The 22,551-nt window shown below is 38.2% G+C and overlaps 2 protein-coding genes and 1 long non-coding RNA gene across 3 annotated transcripts; 2 read left to right on the forward strand and 1 right to left on the reverse strand.

The window, feature by feature from the left end:
- The first annotated feature begins 1,247 nt into the window (after positions 1 to 1,247).
- LOC104225247 (uncharacterized) lies at positions 1,248 to 1,994 on the forward strand. The gene is made up of 2 exons (XR_710551.2): positions 1,248 to 1,575; positions 1,673 to 1,994. It is a non-coding gene; the product is annotated as an uncharacterized lncRNA (long non-coding RNA).
- Positions 1,995 to 14,497: 12,503 nt separating this feature from the next.
- LOC104219664 (cysteine-rich receptor-like protein kinase 10) lies at positions 14,498 to 18,357 on the forward strand. Its single transcript, XM_009770368.2, has 7 exons — positions 14,498 to 15,478; positions 15,895 to 16,092; positions 16,191 to 16,318; positions 16,443 to 16,653; positions 16,853 to 17,090; positions 17,393 to 17,543; positions 17,761 to 18,357. Exons 1-7 carry the CDS (start codon positions 14,710 to 14,712, stop codon positions 18,115 to 18,117), a joined length of 2,052 nt encoding a protein of 683 aa, XP_009768670.1. The 5' UTR covers positions 14,498 to 14,709; the 3' UTR covers positions 18,118 to 18,357.
- A 1,492-nt stretch (positions 18,358 to 19,849) lies between these two features.
- LOC138883531 (uncharacterized) lies at positions 19,850 to 21,838 on the reverse strand. Its single transcript, XM_070164227.1, has 3 exons — positions 21,698 to 21,838; positions 20,916 to 21,601; positions 19,850 to 19,991 (listed from the first exon to the last, which is right to left on the reverse strand). Exons 1-3 carry the CDS (start codon positions 21,836 to 21,838, stop codon positions 19,850 to 19,852), a joined length of 969 nt encoding a protein of 322 aa, XP_070020328.1.
- Between the last annotated feature and the right edge of the window lie 713 nt (positions 21,839 to 22,551).

The following is a 22,551-nucleotide window of genomic DNA, read 5'->3' on the forward strand; positions in this document are numbered from 1 at the left end:
ATTTTCTTAACCCTTCTTGCTATTGTTGGTATCATTGGATTCATTTTATGGCTAGGTTTGCGTCCTCATCGCCCAAGAATTTTCCTCCATGATTTCTCAATTCCAGCTATAAGTCAGGGAATTGGACCTGAAAGTGCACAAATAAACTTCAATGTAACAGCAAGAAATTCAAATCAAGCTATAGGGATTTTTTATGATGCAATGCAGGTGACAGCGACTTATCAAGAACAGAGTATTGGGAATTCCCAATTGTTGACTCCATTTTATCAACTGCCCAAAAACACTACTATTCTTGCTGGTACATTTTCTGGCCCCATGATTACAGTGACCGGAACACAATGGCAGCAAATGCTCGACGATCGGTCTCGTGGAACGGTGGTTTTTCGGATAGAATTAACGGCGAAAATTCGATTTAGGATATGGTCGTGGAATAGTAAACATCATAGGATGCATGCTAATTGTCCTGTGGGAGTAGGCCAGGATGGTATGGTCTTGACTGGTTACATAGATAAAAGATGTCCAGAATATTTCAACTAGACATCTCAATTCATGTTTTCCTTATTGAATTTTCATTTTTGGTTTGTATTTGATTGTAAAAAAGAGTACATTAATTCTTTCACTGCCACAATTACGGTAAGGACAAGGGGTCTCTGATAATTTTACCTAGATTTTATGCAATCACTTAACAGAGGACCTTAATTAGATTGTGTAACATTTTTCACTGTGTATATTGCATCACCTAATACAAAAGTTGTACAGAATCCTGATGCATAACAAAGATAATATGATTTCATTTTTATTTGGGTAATAATATATGATATCATTACTAACATAATGAAAAATCATGGAAATATGAGATAGGCTAATGAATATTTTTAGCTTTAAAGGGGGGAAAAAGGTAATAGGAATAATAGAAAACAAAAGGCATATTTTTTATGAGAAGAAAATAGAAAATTGAAATAGCAAAAGAAGACTTCCAGCACTTTCTCTAGTCATTTACATGAACTAATTCGTAAAATTAATGATTTAGCATTTAATTTATTTTGCTTCTTATTTAAGTTTCAACAGATGATAGACTTCAAATTAGACGGTGTCTTCTAATTTTCCAGATTCTGTTCCTACGTAGATTTACTTTCCAGCGCCATTGTGGTGTAGGATATGAATATCCATCCAATAAATGTGTTTCTTTAAAAAAGTTCCTATGAATAGCTGAGTAGATCACAACCAAGCTAACACCACACCACTAAAGTTCAACTAAAGGCAGACTTTTCTGGGAATATATAAAAGATAGACGTACGTTTTGCTTCTTCATTTTCCTGAACTTCTTATATTCTTGTAATCTCTCCACGTTAATGAATCCCAAATATTCGACCAAAAATGAATAATCGAAGGAAATCCAAACCTTATAATATTGATATCTACTGTTGGTTCTTCCAAGTTGCAACTGTCTTAAGTTTGACCTCATTAGTCATGTGGCTTTGTTTGATTCCAAGAAATCCAATTTTCACTCTTGTTGATTTCTCCTTTCTTGAGTTGAACGTTAAGAATTCTTCTCTCCACGGCGACAACAATTCTGTAATTTTAAACCTTGAAATTTTCAATCCCAATAAAGGTATGAGCATTTACTATAATGATATCAACTTCACTTTGAATTACAATGGTTTGGTTGTAGGAAGAAATTCTACACAAGGGATTTACCAAGGCCACAAAAACATTGCAAAAAAGGAAGTGCAAATGTATAATGTTGATGAGCTATTTTGGCAAGGAATTGGCAGTGGAAGTATAGATTTCGTAGTTCGTTTGGAAACAAAAGTTAAGTTTAAGATATTCAAAAGGAGGACGAAGCTACGAGAGATAAATTATGTAGCATATATTAGTAATATGACGATGAGTTCTAATGGAACTATATCTGGTGAAAAGCTTGTTGAATTGTACCCCCAAAAGTTTGCACTTTTGACATAAACTGAAACTTAAGTTTGTGTTCTGTTACAACATGTCAAAACTACTTCTTACTAGGTCAAGTGGTAAAATTAGCTTATTAAAATCTCTTAAGGTCATTCTATGAAATTGACCAAACTCCCATGGGGAGATTTTTTTTAGTAGCAGCAGAATAAGTAAATTTACTCTCTTCCATATTTAAATTAAAAAGTATTTTTATGTCTCAGTCACACCATTCTTTCTTTAATCATGTTAATTCAAAAAGATTTAAATAATTTCCTTACAAAGATTTATATTTATAGTAATTTCAATATAACCTATAAATATGTAATCGTGTTTAATAAATTTTAAGAAATTAATATCCTAATTTACACCAAAAATTGAATGGTCTGACCCTCGTATTTGGTCGATTACTCTAATTTTGTTTTTTTTATTAAGAGAATTTGTTTCTTCATTTACAAGCATGATTTGGAGAGGGGAAGCACGCTTCTTTGGTATATGTAAATGAATAACGAAATTGCATAGACAATTTCTTTAGACTTATAATCTGCCGAGACTCCCAGTGATCAGTCATGATTTATCCATCCATTAAAAAACCGCAGTGATCTGCCAGGACTTATGAACAATTTATTGCAAAATTACAACCCAATTTGTACAAAGTTCTGGTGATTCCATATAATTTGTGGCAAATCAAGTTTTGCTTTGTAATTGTTTTAGGTACCATGAGTAAAATAATACTTTAACATTGTTGACTCAATCATTTTCGCATGTGGTTCTCTCTCTCTATATATATATATAATAGAGGGCCCTAACCCCGATGAGGTGGCACTCCAATAACCACCAATTGAATTTCCTAGGCTCCAGGTTTTTTACCGGTAGTTTCACATTGAAATTACAAGAAAAAAAAAAGTGCTTCACAAATTCTTTCGTCACCGCTTTTTAGAAAAACGCTTCGCATATTCTTTCGTCACCGCTTCTTCGCATCAAGCAAACCACATCTAAACTTTCAACTGGGCTTCCACTTTCCCTTCTTCCAGCGCCGCTTCTTTAAATTCCCAATTACGTTGCCCCTGCTCCAATTTACCCAACATTCTTTGAATTTACAATTCAACCACAATTGCATTACACCGTTCCCACTGTTTTTGCAATTCTCCTTCGAAATCCTTTTTCACAACAGATCCATCCACAAAACCTAGTTTATTTCTTCCTAAAAGTGCAACTTTCATCGCACGACTCCACAGTGTGTAATTTTCCATCCCAATCAGCTGGATTCCTACAGAGAGAGAACTCGGTGCATTTGAAGGATGTAAATAGAGTGGATGTGTGTAATCGAGAGTTTGAGCCATAGAAATCGCTCTATTAGCTGCTCCGTCTGGAGTACTGCTAGTTGACTCATCAATCACCATTTTAACAAAAAAACTTAGGGTTTACAAATGATCTTCTTCAATCGACAAAATTTGAACATGCATGGACTGAAATTTCTCGATCTTCACTGCAAATCTCATGATAGATCCCTCAATTCAGTCACTCGAAGCTCTGATACCATGTAAACTTTGCTCAATTCAATCAGATTGAGAAGAAATAGCGGTTGCCATTGTAGAAGAGAGAGGGAGAAAAGCAATGGAACAGGACAAATCATATTTTGTTAAAATGACGACTAACTATTACAAGTAGTGGTCCCACTATCTTTATACAACTAATATTCAACTAACTACACTCACTATTAACTATGGTCTAACTAACTTAAGTTAACTATACAATGGTCTAACTAACTTAAGTTAACTATACAATGGTTAACTATTAGTATCAACACTACTACTGTTAGTATCAACACTACTACTGTTAGTATCAGCACTATTGTTAGTATCCTTTACACCTTTCCCCTATTCAAATACCCCCAGGCCTCTTAATTATTGACATTCAAAAACTTATGCTTTACTCAACTACATCTCCCTTCTTTGCCTTATTTCTGATTTGCAAACGTTATATCTATTCCGCCAAAAAAATTATGTCCCTCCCCGCCAATGAAGACATCTGAAGAACACCGTCCCTCACAAACAATTTCAGAGAAAAGTCATAATCGCTCCATAATTCTCGGTCTGTAATCCTTTTATAGTTATTTATTATTTATGCATTATTCTTACATATTTTGCTCTTACTAACTTATATGGAACCTACTCTAATTTAATAGGCCTGGGCAAACAAGGATGTGAAAACACAGACAAAAGATTGAGGTACAGTCCGAAACTTCTTATCACTTATGTTTTCCCTCCAAATAAGAACTTATAACGTCACTATTCTTTGATACTATAATTTGTCCCCTATAAACAACGATTGGTTGTGGTAGAGTTCTTCTTCTTCTGCTTGTGCTTCGTACTGGCAGTGTGACTATATTTGTAGGGCAGCCACGGTTTATAGAGTTCGAAGTTTATGATTTAATGAGGGCATAAGATTGAGTTTGATTATTAATGAGGTTACTTGACTATGGTCGCAAATCTTTGTAATTCCGTTAATATGGAAAACCAATAATAGTGGTTAAGATATCATTGTCGTTTAACAAATTCATACTGCTTGCACTCTGTAATGTACTTTTTAATATATATAATTTTCCCTTTGACCAAAAAAAAAAATCACACTACTTACTCATGTTTAGTTCAAAGTACACTATTTTTCCAACTTAAAATGTAATAACCAATCTCCAAACATGTATACAAAAAAAGTTATCTCTACTTTGACAGCTTCTCAAAATTTTAAATTTGCTATATATCTTAACTCTCAACGTTGCAAAACTTGTATTTGATGTATTTCAACCTTCCTTTTTCGATGCAAGCAATAATGAACACTACTAGAAATCCGGTAAAAAGCGACCACAAAAAGCGACCAAAGTTGGTCTCTTATAGGCCTAAAAGCGACCAAAAAGCGACCAAACATGCCTGGTCGCAATATTGCTGGTCTCTAAGGTAAAAGGACCGAATATTCCGGGTAAAGACTATAGCGACCAACTTTGGTCGCTTTATTATTTTAATATTATAATTTTGGCGACCAACTTTGGTCTCTAATCCAAATATTATATTTTAAAATCTGGAAAATAGAGACCAAGATTGGTCGCTTTTTTATTTTATTTTTATTTTTTTTTAAAATAAGTGACCATAGTTGGTCGCTAACTTCAAGAAATAATTTTTTTTTAATTATAAGCGACCAACTTTGGTCGCTATATTTCCAGAAATTATTATTTTTAAATAGAATAGCGACCAAAGTTGGTCGCTTTTGAGAAATCTGGGTTAAATAGCGACCAAGGTTGGTCTCTATTGCCCAGAAAATTATTTTTTTTAAGGGAAAAACGACCAATTAGCAACCAAAGTTGGTCGCTTTTCTTGGTATATTTTTGCCAGAAAATGCCTGTTTTGGCAGCTACACCACCTGTCAGCTTACCAAAAATCCTAAACATGCATTTTATGCCAACAATAAACAACAACAACAACAACAACAACAACAACAACAACAACAACAACAACAACAACAACAACAACAATAAAAAGCAACAAAGTATAAAGTTCTATAGAACTAACACATTAAGCTAACAAAACTAAGTTAACGCTTATTACAAGCCCATTCGAAAACTGGTTCTATTGTCTAGTTCAAAGTATATAAAGTACTCAAGGAGTGTTCTTTCAGCATCCTCATCCGAAAGTTGGATTGCCTCGCCCGACTCATTAGGTGGCTGACTGCGTATGAATTCCCCCACATCAGTTGTGAAGCGAACCTATAAGAAAAACTATATTGAATTAGTATTTCAAAATTTATATAAAAGTAAATCAAAATACTTAATAAAAAGTAAAAAACTTACATGTATAGTCGAGGCTCGACCCTCGGCCCACCTTTCTGGATCAGTCTTTTTCTTCTTATTTACAATACGAGTCTCATTGAATAACTCATCTTACTTCATTGGCATCATAAAGTTGTCTGGTGGATTTGGTGATTATCCTCGTGGTACTATTACTCGGGATGAACTTAGATACAGAGAGTAACTTGGATACAGTACCCGACAGGGTGTATCTTTGATCAATTGTTGTTCTCATTAGCGACAATGATGATGAGAAGCACTGGAGGATAAATTTTTGAAGAAAAACAGTCAAAATAAATTGTACATGAAGAAGAGACTGTTTCGCTTCACCTATGTTCCTGGTACCACAATGAACGAACATATCACCAGTTTCAATAAGTTGGTCACAGATTTGCAAAATATGGATGCAACTTTTGATGATGGTGACTTGGCCTTGATGTTATTGGGGTCACTTCCTGATGAGTACGAGCACCTTGAAACTACTCTACTCCATGGGAATGACGAAATTTCTCTCAGAGAAGTTTGTTCGGCTTTGTACAGCTATGAACAAAGAAAGGGAGAAAACAAAAGGGCGGAGAAGGAGAAACACTGGTTGTGAGGGGTCGTCCTCAAAATCAAATGAGGACAAAGAAGGGAAGATCCAAGTCAAGATCTAAACCCAACAAAAATGAATGTGTCTTTTGTCGAGAAAAGGGGCACTGGAAGAAAGATTGTCCGAAGTTGAAGAATAAGGCCAAACATAACAATGGAAAGGCCATTATGGATTCAAATGTAGCTGATTGTGATGATTCAAACTTCTCATTAGTTACAACAGAGTCATCAACATCATCAGACATATGGTTGATGGACTCGGCTTGTAGCTATCATATCACTACTAAAAAAACCAGGGTTTAGCGACGGACAAAATCTGTAGCTAAACAGAAAAATCCGTCGCTAATCTCATTTAGCGACGGATTAGCGACGGATTATCAAAAGATTCTTCTAGCAACGAGCATTTTAGCGACAGATTAGCGACGACGTTCGTAGCTAAATCCAGTTTTTTTGTAGTGTATGTGTCCTAACATGGACTGGTTTGTGGAATTTCAAGAAGGAGAATATGGAGTCATCCACACAGCGAATAACAACCCTCTTACCTCATATGGCATTGGTTCAATACGATTAAGGAACCATGATAGAATGATCAGAACATTAACAGATGTTCGATATGTACCAGATTTGAAGAAGAATCTCATCTCTGTGGGAGCCCTAGAATCAAAAGGGTTCAAAATAATTGTAGAAAATGGAGTGATGGGAGTATGCTCTGGTGCACTAGTGGTAATGAAGGCTAATCGGAAGAACAATAACATGTACCGCTATCGTGGTAGTACAGTTATTGGGACAGCGACAGTGACGTCCAGTGACGACAAAGAGGTAGAAGCAACCAGGCTATGGCACATGCGCTTGGGACATGCTGGAGGAAAATCTTTGAAAACTCTATCAAATCAAGGATTGTTAAAAGGAGTAAAGACTTGCAACTTGAAGTTTTGTGAGCATTGTATCAAAGGAAAACAGACAAGGGTTAAATTTGGTACAGCGATCCATAATACTAAAGATATTTTGGATTATGTACACTCTGATGTTTGGGGTCCTTCCAAAACACCTTCATTTGGTGGGTAGCACTATTTTGTAACCTTTGTTGATGATTTTTCCCGAAGAGTATGAGTGTATATAATGAAGAGCAAAGATGAAGTGCTGAGAATTTTTCTCAAATGAAAGACGATGGTGGAGAATCAAACGGGCAGGAGGATCAAGTGTATTCGCACAGATAATGGAGGTGAATACAAAAAAGATCATTTCAATAAGGTTTGTAAAGATGATGGCATCGTCAGACACTTCACTGTCCGGCATACACCATAACAAAATGGAGTGGCAGAACGTATGAACCAGACCTTGCTGGAGAAGGTACAGTGTATGTTGTCCAATGCTGGCTTGGGCAAATAATTTTGGGCTGAGGCAATTACATATGAATGCCACCTCATTAATCGTCTACCATCTGCTGCTATTGATGGCAAGACACCATTTGAAAAATGGTATAGAAAGCCTGCTGTAGATTATAACTCTTTGCACGTGTTTGGCTTAACCGCATATTATCATGTGACAGAGTCAAAATTAGATCCAAGAGCAAAGAAGGCTATTTTTATGGGAATTACTTCTGGAGTCAAAGGATATCGCTTATGGTGTCCTATGACAAAGAAAGTAATATTCAGCAGGGATGTTACCTTTGATAAATCTGCTATGGTAAATAAGGTAATAGAAGATACCAAACAAAATGAGGGTGCTTCTAAGCAGGTGGAGTTTGAGGGAAAATTTATTTTTCCTACATAAGAAGCAGAGGAGGAAACAAATGAAGATTATCCTCTGGAAGAAGAGCCACTAAAGAGGGAGATTTCAACTCAAGAACCTCAACAACAACTTGAATCAATAGCAACCAGAAGGCCAAAAAGGGCAATAACAAAACTTGTTCGTCTCATAGAGACAGTTGCTTGTGTCACCTCAATTGTAGTTGATGATGTTCCTACCACTTATAAAGATGCAGTCCAAAGTTCAGAAGAAGATAAGTAGAGGATTGCCATGAATGATGAAATACAGTCCCTTCATCAGAATCATACATGGAGATTGGCCAATCTCCCGAAGGGAAAGAAAGCAATTGGGTGCAAATGGGTATTTGCAAGGAAAGAAGGATTTCCTAACCAAGAAGATGTTCGCTACAAAGCAAGATTGGTGGCCAAAGGATATGCTCAAAAGGAGGGAATTGATTACAATGAAGTATTTTCTCCAGTTGTAAAACATTCCTCCATTAGAATTATGTTGGCTTTGGTAGCACAATTGGATTTGGAACTAGTTCAGATGGATGTAAAAACTGCGTTTTTACATGGAAACTTGGAGGAGGAAATCTACATGACTCAGCCAGAAGGATTCAAAGTTGCTGGAAAAGAAAATATGGTGTGCAAACTTGAAAAATCGTTGTACGGATTGAAACAATCTTCTAGACAATGGTACAAGCGATTTGACGAGTTTATGTTGCGGCAAGGGTACAAGAGAAGCAAATACGATCATTGTGTGTATTTGCACAAGCTTAAAGATGGTTCCTTTGTATATCTTCTCCTATATGTTGATGATATGTTGATAGCTTCCAAGAATTTGGAAGAAATTGATAAGTTGAAGATTCAACTGAAGAAGGAGTTCGAGATGAAGGATTTGGGTGAGGCAAAGAAAATTCTTGGCATGGAGATAATTAGAGATAGACGTTCAAAGAAACTCTGTTTATCTCAAAAGGAATATTTGAAGAGAGTACTTCAACGTTTTGGCATAGATGACAAGACTAAGCCAGTTAGTACTCCACTTGCTTCCCATTTTAAGCTAAGTACTACTATGTCGCCAATGGATGAAGCTGAACGAAAGTATATGTCAAAGGTACCATACGCAAATGCTGTTGGTAGCTTGATGTATGCAATGGTTTGCACAAGGCCTGACATTTCACAAGCTGTTGGAGTTATTAGCAGATATATGCACAATCCAGGGAAGGAGCATTGGCAAGCTGTGAAGTGGATTCTACGGTATATTCATAATACTGTAGATGTCGGGTTAGTTTTTGAGCAGGAAGACAATCAGTCTGTAGTTGGATATTGTGACTCAGATTTTGCGGGTGATCTGGACAAACGAAGATCAACTACTGGTTATGTGTTTACTTTTGCCGCGGCCGCGGCTATTTCCGCGCGGTCCGCGCTGGCAGCCACGCGGCCGCGGCACGTTTCTGTGCGGTCCGCGTGGTGGGGTTCAGAGGGGGTAGCTAGGTCGACCAGCGCGGCCGCGCACCAAATCAGTATTGTCCGCGCTGGGTGGGTTCAGAGAGAGCCCACTTCTTCCCTCCCTCGGCGTGGCCGCGGTACATTTCCACACGGTCCGTGCTGGCAGTCACGCGGCCGCGGTGCATTTCTGCGCGGTCCACGCCAGCCCCCAGCAAAAATATATATATACGGGATTTTCAGTCATTTTTCCACTTTTTCAAAAACCCAAAACCTAAGAGGCGATTTTCCAAACAACTTTTCTTCTCCAAAACGATTGGTAAGTGATTTCTAACTCAATTTCTTTATTCCTTAACGTCTTTTAACATAATTTCAACTTCAAATCAAAGATTTTCATGGGTGGAATTAAGTGTTTTGGGTAGAACCTAGGTTTTCTACAAATGGAGAAGTTGGACCTCAATTTGGGGTCCGATTTCAAAACAAATCATATATTTGGATTCATGGGGGAATGAGTAACCGGGTTTTGGTCCGAACCTCGAGTTTCGACCACGTGGGTCTGGGGGTATTTTTGACCTTTTTGGAAAAAACCTTGTAAAAATTATTTTCATGCATTGAGATTGATCCATTTAGTAATTATTAATGTAATTAAGTAACTTATGACTAGATTCGAGCGGATTGGTGGTGGAATCAAGAAGTAAAGCTATAATTGAGACTTGAGTGGTGTTCAAGGCATCGAGGTAAGTGTTTGTTCTAACTTTGGCTTGAGGGAATAGGATTAGGATGTTATTTGCTACTTGCTAATGTGGAGTACGGTGTATAGGCATGGTGACAGTTATCTATGCACCGGAGTCTAGCATGACCGTGAGTCTTAACTGCTTTTAATTCGAATAATGTGACACAATCTCCTTGTTTACTTGATGAGTTTCATATAATGTGAACGATTGAGGTAGAATTGTGATTGGTGTACTTTTGGAGCGTTAGCTCGAACATGAATGTGTTAGTTGAGGAAGAAGTGATTTAAAAAGAGAATGTGTTGTGAGTACTCCCTTGCCGGGATGTGTAGACTGATATATACTCTCCCTTGTCGGGATATTTTGGGCTGTTAGCTGTACCCTTGCCGGGTTAAAGGTATTGAGTTGTTATCCTCTCCTGAAGGGGTCTACTATATGAAGTCAGATATTATATATGATATTATGGGATCGTGTGGCACGTCGTCCACTTATATATGATATTATGGGATCGTGTGGCACGCCGTCCACTTATATATGATATTATGGGATCGTGTGGCACGCCGTCCACTTATATATGATATTATGGGATCGTGTGGCACACCGTCCACTATATATATATATATATCATGGAAACCGGAGTTTCTTCTGTTTATTTCCGATATTCTATTTTTATTTGTTACTCCCCGATAGCATGTCCCCTCCCAGCTTTACTTGTATTATCTTGTTATTGTTTTCTTGCACTCGTTATATATATCTGTACAGGTTAATTGTGGTAGGTCCTGTCTAGCCTTGTCACTACTTCGCCGGGGTTAGGCCAGGCACTTACCAGCACATGGGGTCGGTTGTGCTGATGCTACACTCTGTGCATTTTTGTGCACAAATCAGGGACCAGCTTTCGGACCGCAGCAGTAGGACTTTTGGGAGCTATCTTCAGTCCAGGGACTCTCGAGGTAGCCTAGCTGGCATTCGCAGGCCGAAGTCCCTTTCCATGTTTCTCGTTTGTTTATCTTGTATCAGACAAACATGATGTAATTTTTCCTTTCAGACATTATTTGTAGCATTTTGTAGTAGTCCGTGAGCTAGTGACACCAAACTCTGGGTAGCATTTTGGTTCAAACTTCTGCACTTTTGGTTTGCAGTTGTTTTAAATTTAAAGTCTTCCGCTTAGATTTTGTCTCGCTTATTATATTGTTAAAAGAAAGCAGAAAAGGTGTTTTAAACTTTTAGCTTGCCTAGCTCCGATAGTAGGCGCCATCACGACACCCGATGGTGGGAAATCCGGGTCGTGACAGAAGCAAATACGATCATTGTGTGTATTTGTGCAAGTTTAAAGATGGTTCCTTTATATATCTTCTCATATATGTTGCTGATATGTTGATAGCTTCCAAGAATTCAGAAGAAATTGATAAGTTGAAGATTCAACTGAAGAAGGAGTTCGAGATGAAGGATCTGGGTAAGGCAAAGAAAATTCTTGGCATGGAGATAATAAGAGATAGACGTTCAAAGAAACTCTATTTATCTCAGAAAGAATATTTGAAAAGAATACTACAACGTTTTGGCATAGATGAAAAGACTAAGCCAGTTAGTACTCCACTTGCTCCCCATTTTAAGCTTAATACTACTATGTCGCCGAAAGATGAAGCTGAACGAGAGTATATGTCAAAGGTACCATACGCAAATGTTGTTGGTAGCTTGATGTATGCAATGGTCTGTACGAGACTTGACATTTCACAAGTTGTTAAAGTTATTAGCAGATATATGCATAATCCAGGAAAGGAGCATTGACAAGCTGTGAAGTGGATTCTACGGTATATTCATAATATTGTAGATGTTGGGTTAGTTTTTGAGCAGGAATGCAATCAGTCTGTAGTTGGATACTGTGACTCAGATTTTGCGGGTGATCTGGACAAACGAAGATCAACTACTGGTTATGTGTTTACTTTTGCAAAGGCACCAGTTAGTTGGAAGTCTACTTTGCAGTCAACAGTTGCTTTGTCTACAATAGAGCCAGAGTACATGGCTATTACAGAGGCTGTAAATGAGGCAATTTGGCTTCAAGGATTGCTAAAGGATCTTGGTGTTGAGCAAAAAAGTATCACAATTTTTTGTGATAGTCAAAGTGCTATTCAATTAGCGAAGAACCAAGTTTATCATGCAAGGACGAAGCACATTGATGTTCGGTATCATTTTGTACCAGAAATCATAGAAGAAGGTGGAGTCACGGTGAAGAAAATTCAATATTACAGAGAATCCTGCTGATATGCTGACAAAGGTGGTGACTGCGGTCAAGTTTCAACATTGTTTGGATTTGATCAACATTGTTGAACACTGAATATTGAAGATGAAGACACAACCAAAATTCGTTATTGAGAGAAAATTGAAGACGTGGAATTTTGCCAAAGTGGAGATTTGTTGATTGTCAAAAGTCCCACATCGGTGGGTGACAATTTGGGGTTGAGAATTTTTTCCTATAAAAGGAGGCCTAATGTTTAGGATTTAAACACACCTCTCATTTGCCTTTTTATTTTCTTAAGGCATTTGTATTTTCTCTCTTTAGTATTATTTCACTTGTATTTTTGGAGTGGAATAAAATATTGGTTGTGTCCGAGGAGTAGGCAAAATTGGCTGAACCTCGTAAATTCTGGTGTTTCTCTTATTATTGCTTTATTGTCTTATTTATTATTTGGTGGCTGTCATAATTTTTGGTATAACAGTTGTGACTTATTCACACTATATACATTTGGCTTCCGCAACAGTTATGACTCGTGAGAGACAAGTCTTCGCTTATCCATAAGAACTTCCAATGTCCACAGGATGGTTGTTACCTATTGTATTGTATCATATTGTTACTTTAAATATATTGTTTGTTTTGATTGTTACTTAAATTTTATTGTATCCTATCATTAAATTCGTCGTTATGTAACGACGAAAAGTGCCAATTTATTAAACTACTGATTTGGTGTGGTCGCATCGTTACCTTTTTTTTTCTCATCTTGCCTTTCTATATTATTAAATAATTCTATTTTATTTTTTATCATACCTTTTATACAATAATTATACCTCATGCCTATTTTTTTATTATAATATTACAAGTTTATTCTTTATATTGTTAGTCCATAACATACGGCAAAAAATGCAATCTATCCAAACATTTTATACATCAAACAATACATTACAATACAATACGAGTACAATACAATACGATACGATATATTATGAAACGATATATAACAACCATCCCAACAAGCTGTTAAGTACCAACCCGCAAGATCAGCTTTTCGCGTACAAGTTATTTTTGCTAACTTTTTTAAAACGGGGTCAAAACTTAAATAGTTACACGAAATGATCCTATTGTGCAAATCTGCCATTAAATAACTTCAACGTTTCCATTTACTGAATAAATATTCTTAGCTATAAAAGTCGTGTTGGTGTTTTTATGATGGCAACATCATAACCATCAACAATGTCACATGGTTTGAATTATATGCACGACTCAATATACCTCCTCGGTTACCTATAATTGGTGTTCTAATCGATGTATGTTTTTTATTCTAGAAGAAGAATCTAGAAAAATAAATCTTAAAACTTTGTGTTGTGCTCTGTTTGTTATCAGTGAAGAAGAGAGGAGGGGTGGATAGAATGGATGAGCAAAGGAAGAAGAATGAGTTTTGAAAAGTTGTTACACATTATATGCAAAATAGGCAAATACCTATAAAATAATCCCGCATTTTATCTCAGGATTGCGGTCTCTTATCCCACCAACCAAATGACCCCGTGAGTTCCTTTTCTAGAATCAGATTAAGTTGAAACGTTAAAAGATAAGCAAGTAGCACGCCAAAATTTCCCCCTTGGTCATGGTGGCGTGTTCCTACCCACTCCTGTCCCATCACCCCAATAAATTATAGTTGTTGAATTCAATAAATTTAGTAAGAGTCAATTTGTCAACTCCAAGAATGAAAAATATATAGTGCATCCGAGCTCTCTTTTGAAAAGAAAAGAAGAAAATTCCAAAGACCAAGTCAAACCTTGACATTAATCTCCTTTTTTCCTTTGATTAATGTGGTTCTTAGAAATAGCTATTCCAGTGTTATATGACTAATAGTTTGTTTGAATATATGAAATTTAAGAAAGAAAAAATATTTGAAATTTATGATAATAAACACTTAAAAATGAAATGGAGTAATTTTTTCTGCTCACGCAATTGTAGTCCGCTGCCCCCTTCCACGACACGTTTTTTCTTGCTCTATTTACTCTTTCAAGCTCTTGCAATCAGGGCTTGTGAGCGAATATCTCACATATTCAGCACCCAATTTACTATCACAATCTGCTTATCACTTGTAGCCAACCATTCTATCTGTTTTATTTTCTTCAAAATATATAAGCTTTAATATATCGAGCAGATTAAACAGCCATGACCATAGCCATTCAGAAATGGCTTCTCTTCCTTTTTCTGCATATACATCTTCATGGTCTCATCCTAGCGCAGCTGCCTGATTTACGATACTCTGTATGTGGTAACAATGGTAACTATACTGAAAATAGTACATACCAGAACAATCTTAACAAACTCCTCTCTTCCCTTTCCTCAAATATGGATAAATATGGTTTCTATAATGCTTCCATTGGCCAAAACATTGATACAGCTAGTGCTATTGTGCTATGTAGAGGAGATGTGGAGGTGGAAGAATGTCGCGGTTGTGTCAATAACGTTTCTCAAAAGCTTGTACAGTTATGTCCTAACCAGAAAGAGGCTTTTGGTGGCTATGATGAATGCATGTTACAGTACTCGAATCAATCCATTCTAGGCACTACCTCGTTTTCTACTAAATATTACTTGTGGAATTCTGGGGATGCTTCAAAACCCGAGGAGTTTAACCAGGAGCTGAGAAAATTATTGGATGATTTGCGAGGCCAAGCTGCAGGTGGTGGTCCTCTTCGAAAATATGCTAGTGGTAATGCGACAGGTCCAAATTTTCAGACTATATATGCACTTGCGCAGTGTACTCCTGATTTATCTCCTCAGAATTGCGTCGATTGTTTAACTAACGCTTATGGAGATATGCCTAATTGTCCCTGCAATGGCAAGAGGGGTGGCAGAATCATAGGGGTTAGGTGCAATTTCCGTTATGAAAGTTCCCGTTTCTTTAATGAGGTGCCGTTCGAAGCTCTGCCACCTACAGGTGAATTACATTTTGTTTGTTCGTTCTCCTCATCCCAATTTCTTGATTGTCCACTTTTAAATGACTACTGAAACATAATTAGGTAAATAAAAGTATACCTTGTCTAATAGTGTAGCGAATTGGACGAGGTTGCAGGTTCAAATTTTACAGGCCTGTTAAAAGACATAATTAAGTAAATGAAAGGGTCATACAATTCAACATTATCACAAAACAAATTTTGACTTATGTTGAAGAAGAGCATATTATATTGTCGGAAAAAATTATGTTTGTCATATTTAGTACTCCCTATGTATTGCTTTTTTTTAAAAACCTGAAAAGGGAAGCAGAACAAGTGAAATGGAAGAGAAGATAGTAACTTATTTTCACACGAGGAGTGTTAAAAACTGATATTATGCTAATTTGAAGCGTTTTTGTAGGGAATGATGATAAAACAGTTCCAATAGGGAATCCAATAGGGAAGGATGATGGAACAGCTCCAACAGGGAAAGATGATAAAACAGCACGAACCGTCATCATTATCGTCGTGCCAATTGTTACAGTTGTTATTCTTATTGTTTGTATTTATGTCATCTGTATGAAGATGCGAAAGAGGAAGCTGGTGGACGAAATTCAGAGTAAGCGTAAACTACTAGGAGTAACAAACTATGATTAAGGAAAGCTGAATTCTTAGGACCATGTCTCATTAATTTGTTGTATGCCTATGTTTGTGAAGGTATACGCGGGGATGATATTAGCACTGCAGAATCCTTGCAATATGATTTTTCTACAATTAGAACAGCAACAGATAACTTCTCAAATGCTAATAAGTTGGGTCAAGGTGGATTTGGTCCTGTGTACAAGGTGATTAGGCTTAATTGATGCATAAGATGGACACTGAGGGTTCATATAACTGACTCAAACTTGCTTGGGATTGAGGTGTTGTTGTTTACTTCATAATTTTTCAATTTTTGCTCGTTTGCTTCAGGGTAAGCTTTCAAATGGGCAAGAAGTAGCAGTGAAAAGATTGTCAGCAGACTCAGGTCAGGGTGATCTAGAATTCAAAAATGAGGTGGTGTTGGTTTCCAGGCTTCAACATAGGAATTTGGTTAGGTTGCTGGGATTTTGCCTAGATGGAACAGAGAGACTTCTTGTCTATGAATTTGTTCCTAATGCAAGTCTTGACCAGTTTTTATTTGGTACGTATTGCTTAATGTTTTGCCGGTCTAACTTTACATGTTGTCTGGTTGTCTGCCTTATTTTCCGGAAAACTAATTCCAATTGTTATGGGCAATTACATTTGGTAATCTTTTAAGTTACTTGATTTTTAAAATCCTTCTATATTGTCAGTATATAAAAGCTCTAACTTGTATATTATTTTTTTGATCTTGTTGCCAGATCCAGTTAAACGTAGGCAATTGGATTGGGAAAGGCGATCCAGAATCATAGGAGGCGTTGCTAGGGGAATTCTTTATCTTCATGAGGATTCTAGGCTTCGGATCATTCATCGGGATCTCAAAGCTAGTAATGTTCTACTAGATGCAGAAATGAATCCTAAAATCTCAGATTTTGGCATGGCAAGGCTATTTACACTGGATGAAACTCAAGGCAACACAAGTAGAATTGCTGGGACCTAGTAAGTTTCACATCTCTCATTAGATAGACTTACTCCTTTTTCATATCATTCTTAAGGATTCATTATGCATTTAGCAAGAATAATAGCTGACTCGAGACAAAAGCAAATCTGTCCTTGACATCTTATTTGAGATTCGCTTATCCCATTGTTTGGACTACTAAACTCCAGAATTGAATTTTTGGCCTTTTTACCTCGGTCTGTTCATGTGAAGTGCAACATATATTTGTACAAAAAAAAATCTTTAACAACTGAATCATATCTAAGTTGCAGAATGTTATGTAATTCTTGGTTCTGTTTTGCAGTGGATATATGGCACCAGAATATGCAATGCACGGACAATTTTCAGTCAAATCAGATGTTTTTAGCTTTGGAGTACTAGTCCTAGAAATTTTAAGCGGCCAAAGAAACACTTGTTTCAAAAATGGAGAATCTGTGGAAGACCTTTTGAGCTATGTAAGTAACTAGATTAATCAATCAAGTAATCCAAAATCCTAACTAGTTGGGACCTGCTACATGCATTATTATATGAAATAAGTTACTAATATTTTATATTTTTGAAAAACAAGAATCAATTACTCCTACTTCTTTTTCAAATTCACCCTTACCAGTTCAATTAGTGGAGGTAGGATGAGATATGATTTCGTATGATTCAAGAATTGAACTATGACAGGCTTGGTCGAACTGGCGCGAAGGAACAGCTACAAATTTGATAGACCCCATGTTGAGGGGAAGCACGGGACTGGCTCGTGACATAATGAGATCCATCCACATTGCTTTATTGTGCGTTCAAGAAAATGTGGCAGATAGACCAACTATGGCTGCAGTAGTTCTCATGCTCAGTAGCCTCTCTTTGAGTCTTCCAGTTCCTTCAGGGCCTGCATATTATATGCACACTGATATTAGCGCAGAGACTTCCCTTATTCAAGAATACAATTCAAGAACGTCAGGATCTAAAGAACTAGCCAAAAGTAAATCTATTTCTTCATCACGAAATGAGGCGTCGATGACTGAGTTATATCCTCGTTAACATTCTTAGACATAATTAATTGCCTTTTTGTTAATTTTCTCATTTTCTTTGTTATTTTGTTCAAACTCCAATTAGTTTGGGATTGAGATTGATTAATTAAGGATTTTGTGTTTTGTCACAAAGTTTAAATTTGTTTCGTAGGTACTACTCGAGTAAAATTTATAGTTAGTCATTCAACTTTGTATTCATTACCCAAACGTCTTTTTTTTGGTAGGTAAAAGTCCTTCAACTTTGTGTTTATTATCTTATCCAAAAGTCGCTTTTCTTTCTTTTGTTACACAAAAATCATTTTACTATTCTCTAGTTATCACAGTAGTCACTTTGACCAGATTTTATAAAAATTTCACCTAAAAAGTCTATTATTCCCTTGACATTATAAACCATCCCATTTATGTGATACCTTCTATATTATATAATATATATAAATTTACCTAGGTTATTTACTTAAAATTAAAATAAATTTTATATTATTTCATTTAATATTTTTATAATATATTCGTATATTTAATTCTTCCTTAACGTTAATTTTCAAGATATATAGGTAGTATTATTAAATCTGTCAGTAACAACAACAACAACATCCCAGTATAATCCCACAAGTGAGGTCTGAGGAGGGTAGTATGTACGCAGACCTTACCCTACCCCGAGGGGCAGAGAGGCTGTTTCCAGGAGACCCTCAGCTCAAGAAAGCACCAAATGACGATATATTAGTACTATTGATATATAATAACATAAAATACATAACATACATAAAAGAAATTAAAATAGCAAAATAACAGCCATATAAGAGAATATAGAAAATACGAGAGAGATGGAAGGTAAACTAATATCCAGCGTATAAAGCCCTGCATCAGTAGCTAACCAGTAGTATCCTAAGCCTAACTCCTAACGGGCTAGTCTCACTCTAGTGCGCTGTATAGATATTCACAACTTCCCCCTAACCTTCAACCTTAATGTTCGACCTCCACAATTCCCTGTTTAGGGTCATGTCCTCAGTAATCCTAAGTCGCGCCATGTCCTGCTTGATCACCTCTCCCCAATACTTCTTAGGTCTCCCTCTACTTCTCCTCGTACACACCACCACCAATCGCTCACACCTCCTCATAGGTGCATCAGTGCACCTCCTCTGAATGTTCCCGAACCATCTGAGTCGTGCTTCCCGCATCTTGTCCTCTATTGGGGCCACGCCCACCCTCTCTCGAATATCTTCATTCCTAATCTTATTCATCTCTGCTAATCTTGTCCTCTATTGGGGCCCGCACATCCACCTCAACATCCTCATCTCTGCTACTTGCATCTTCTGGATGTGTAGGTTCTTAACCGGCCAACACTCGGTACCATACAACATGGCATGTCTAACTACTGCTCTATAAAACTTACCTTGTAGTAACGGTGACACTTTCTTATCACACAGGACTCCCGTCGCTAACTTCCACTTCATCCACCCCACCTCTATATGGTGTGTGACATCCTCGTCGATCTCCTCGGTCCCCTGAATAACTGACCCAAGGTACTTGAAACTACCCCTCTTAGGTATGACTTGAGATTCAAGCCTCACTTCTACTCCCTCGTCCGTCGCCTCGTCCCCAAATTTGCACTCGAGGTATTCCGTCTTCGTCCTGCTCAATCTGAACCCTTTAGACTCAAGGGCCTGTCTCCAAACCTCTAGCCTCTCATTGACGCTGCGTCGGGTCTCGTCAATTAGGATTATGTCATCAGCAAATAGCATGCACTATGGCACCTCCCCTTGAATATTATGTGTAATGGCATCCATCACCAGGGCAAATAGGAAAGGGCTGAACGCTGACCCTTGGTGCAACCCTGTAACAACCGGAAAATACTCGGAGTCACCTCCTACTGTCCTAACCTGAGTCCTAGCTCCATAATACATGTCTTTAATCACCCTAATGTATGCAACCGGGACCCCTTTAGCCTCTAAGCAGCTCCATAAGACCTTCCTAGGTACCCTGTCGTACGCTTTCTCTAGATCGATAAACACCACGTGAAGATCCTTCTTCTTATCCCTGTATTGTTCCACCATCCTCCTAATAAGGTGGATAGCTTCTGTGGTAGATCGCCCCGGCATGAACCCGAACTGGTTGTCTGAAATAGACACCGTCCTTCGCACTCTCATTTCTACCACTCTCTCCCAAACTTTCATGGTATGACTTAGTAATTTGATGCCCCTATAGTTGTTACAGCTCTGGACATCACCTTTGTTCTTATACAACGGGACCATTGTACTCCACCTCCACTCTTCAGGCATCCTATTAGTCTTGAATATAACACTAAACAATGCAGTAAGCCATTCCAAGCCTGCTCTACCCACACACCTCCACAGTTCAACCGGAATTTCGTCTGGCCCGGTAGCTCTGCCCCTTCTCATCTTACGCATTGCCTCCATGACTTCATCGATCTCAATGTCCCTACAATTACTTACTTCATGGTGACTGTCGGCATTCCTCGATTCCCCAAGTATAATATCCTGATCCCCTTCTTCACTTAGAAGTTTATGAAAGTAGGTCTGCCACCTCCTCTTAATCTGGTCATCTCCCATCAAAACTTTGCCGTCATCATCTTTTATGCACCTCACTTGGTCCAGATCCCGAGTTGTCCTCTCTCTCGCCTTAGCGAGTCGGAATAACTTCTTCTCCCCACCTTTGTTCCTTAGTTCCTCATACAGACGAGCAAAAGCTGTCGTCTTAGCCTCCGTCACTGCCATCTTCGCCTCCTTCCTAGCTACCTTATACCTTTGACTGTTCTCTCTCTTCTCCTCCTCGTCAGTGCTCCCTACTAACCTTAGGTAAGCCGCCTTCTTTGCTTCCACTTTACCTTGGACACCGACATTCCACCACCAGTCTCCTTTGTGGCTATCGGTGCGTCCAGAAGATATACCTAACACCTCTGTCGCCTCCTTCTTTATGCTGTCTGCCATCGTCGACCACATAGTGTTTGCGTCCCCACTACTTCTCCAAGCTCCCATTGCCGATAACCTTCCTGCCAACTCCTGAGCTTTATCCTCAGTCAAGGAGCCCCACCTAATCCTCGGGCGGCCTCGTACTGACCTCTTCTTCCTCTTTATCGTAATACCAATGTCCATCACCAAAAGCTGATATTGTGTTGCAAGGGTTTCACCTGGGATAACTTTGCAATCCTCGCACCACCTTCTGTCGCATCTCTGGAGGAGGAGATAGTCTATCTGAGTCTTCGCCGCCGAACTTTGGTAAGTAACCAAATGCTTCTCCCGCTTCGGAAAACTTGAGTTTGCAATCACTAGATCGAATGCCTTGGCAAAGTCCAGCAGCGAAGTGCCCCCTCCGTTCTGTTCCCCAAAACCAAAGCCGCCATGCACCTTAGTATAACCACCTGCGGACGACCCAATATGACCATTGAAATCTCTTCCTATGAATAACCTCTCAGAAGGTGGAATGCTACAAACGATGTCATCCAACCCCTCCCAAAAGCGCCTTTTAATCTCCTCATCCTAGCCAACTTGCGGCGCGTACGCGCTAATGACATTTAAAGTACACTCACCCACCACCAATTTAATAGTCATTAGTCTATCATTCACCCTCCTAACCTCAACCACCGACTCTCTAAGATGGCTATCAACCAGGATACCCACTCCATTCTTACCCCTATGGACTCCAGAGTACCACAACTTATACCCATCCGCGTTTCTCTCCCTCGATCCAACCCACCTAGTCTCCTGGACACACATTATATTAATCTTCCTTTTCTGGAGGATCTTTGCCAACTCTATGGACTTAATCGTCAGCGAACCTATGTTCCATGACCCGATTCTCAACCTATAGGCTCTCTTGCCCCTTCTACCTCCCCTGCCTCCCATCCCACACCTTTACCCTAGCCCCACACGAGGACATGCCCTTAATCTACCATCCTAGACTGCAGCCACTTACCCCTGTCACACCTCCCTTTTCCGCCCCCGCGAAGGGTGAAGGAGTTTTTCCAATTAAAGGACAATCGAAACGGAATTTGTTTATTTATTTCAGAGTCGCCACTTGGGAGATTTAGGGTGTCCCAAGTCACCAATTTAATCCCGAATCTAGGAAAAGAATGACTCTGTATTACAGTCTGCAAACCAGAAATCCGAATAAGGAATTTTGCTAAACCGGGAGAAGGTGTTAGGCATTCCCGAGTTTCGTGGTTTTAGCACGGTCGCTCAACTGTCATATTCGGCTTGATTATCTGATTTAATACATATTGAACCTATGTGCGAATTTTAACTTTTAACTGTTTTTGTCATTATTATTATTTTTATCAAGAATTGCAACATCGTGGAAACACATCGAACCATGTCACATCAATGCACCCGTGGTTGTTGGCATATTTCAAATCTGTTGAGATTTGGATTTGGGTCACATAAATGTGCACCCGAGTTTAAGAAAATTAAATTATTAAAGGCGCGCCTAA

This window comes from Nicotiana sylvestris, chromosome 2 (assembly GCF_000393655.2).
Source record: "Nicotiana sylvestris chromosome 2, ASM39365v2, whole genome shotgun sequence".
Taxonomy (NCBI): domain Eukaryota; kingdom Viridiplantae; phylum Streptophyta; class Magnoliopsida; order Solanales; family Solanaceae; genus Nicotiana; species Nicotiana sylvestris.

Bases quoted from the DNA above. Each gene is read 5' to 3' on its own strand.
- LOC138883531 (XM_070164227.1), bottom strand. From the start codon at position 21,838: ATGTGTGTCCAGGAGACTAGGTGGGTTGGATCGAGGGAGAGAAACGCG. The intron at 21,602-21,697 runs GTTAGGAGGGTG...CAAGTTGGCTAG, and splicing joins TTAGAGAGTCGGTGGTTGAG to GATGAGGAGATTAAAAGGCG. The intron at 19,992-20,915 runs GTTAGTAGGGAG...TTATGGAGCTAG, and splicing joins AAGAAGGCGGCTTACCTAAG to GACTCAGGTTAGGACAGTAG.
- LOC104219664 (XM_009770368.2), top strand. From the start codon at position 14,710: ATGACCATAGCCATTCAGAAATGGCTTCTCTTCCTTTTTCTGCATATA. The intron at 15,479-15,894 runs GTGAATTACATT...GCGTTTTTGTAG, and splicing joins CGAAGCTCTGCCACCTACAG to GGAATGATGATAAAACAGTT. The intron at 16,319-16,442 runs GTGATTAGGCTT...CGTTTGCTTCAG, and splicing joins GATTTGGTCCTGTGTACAAG to GGTAAGCTTTCAAATGGGCA.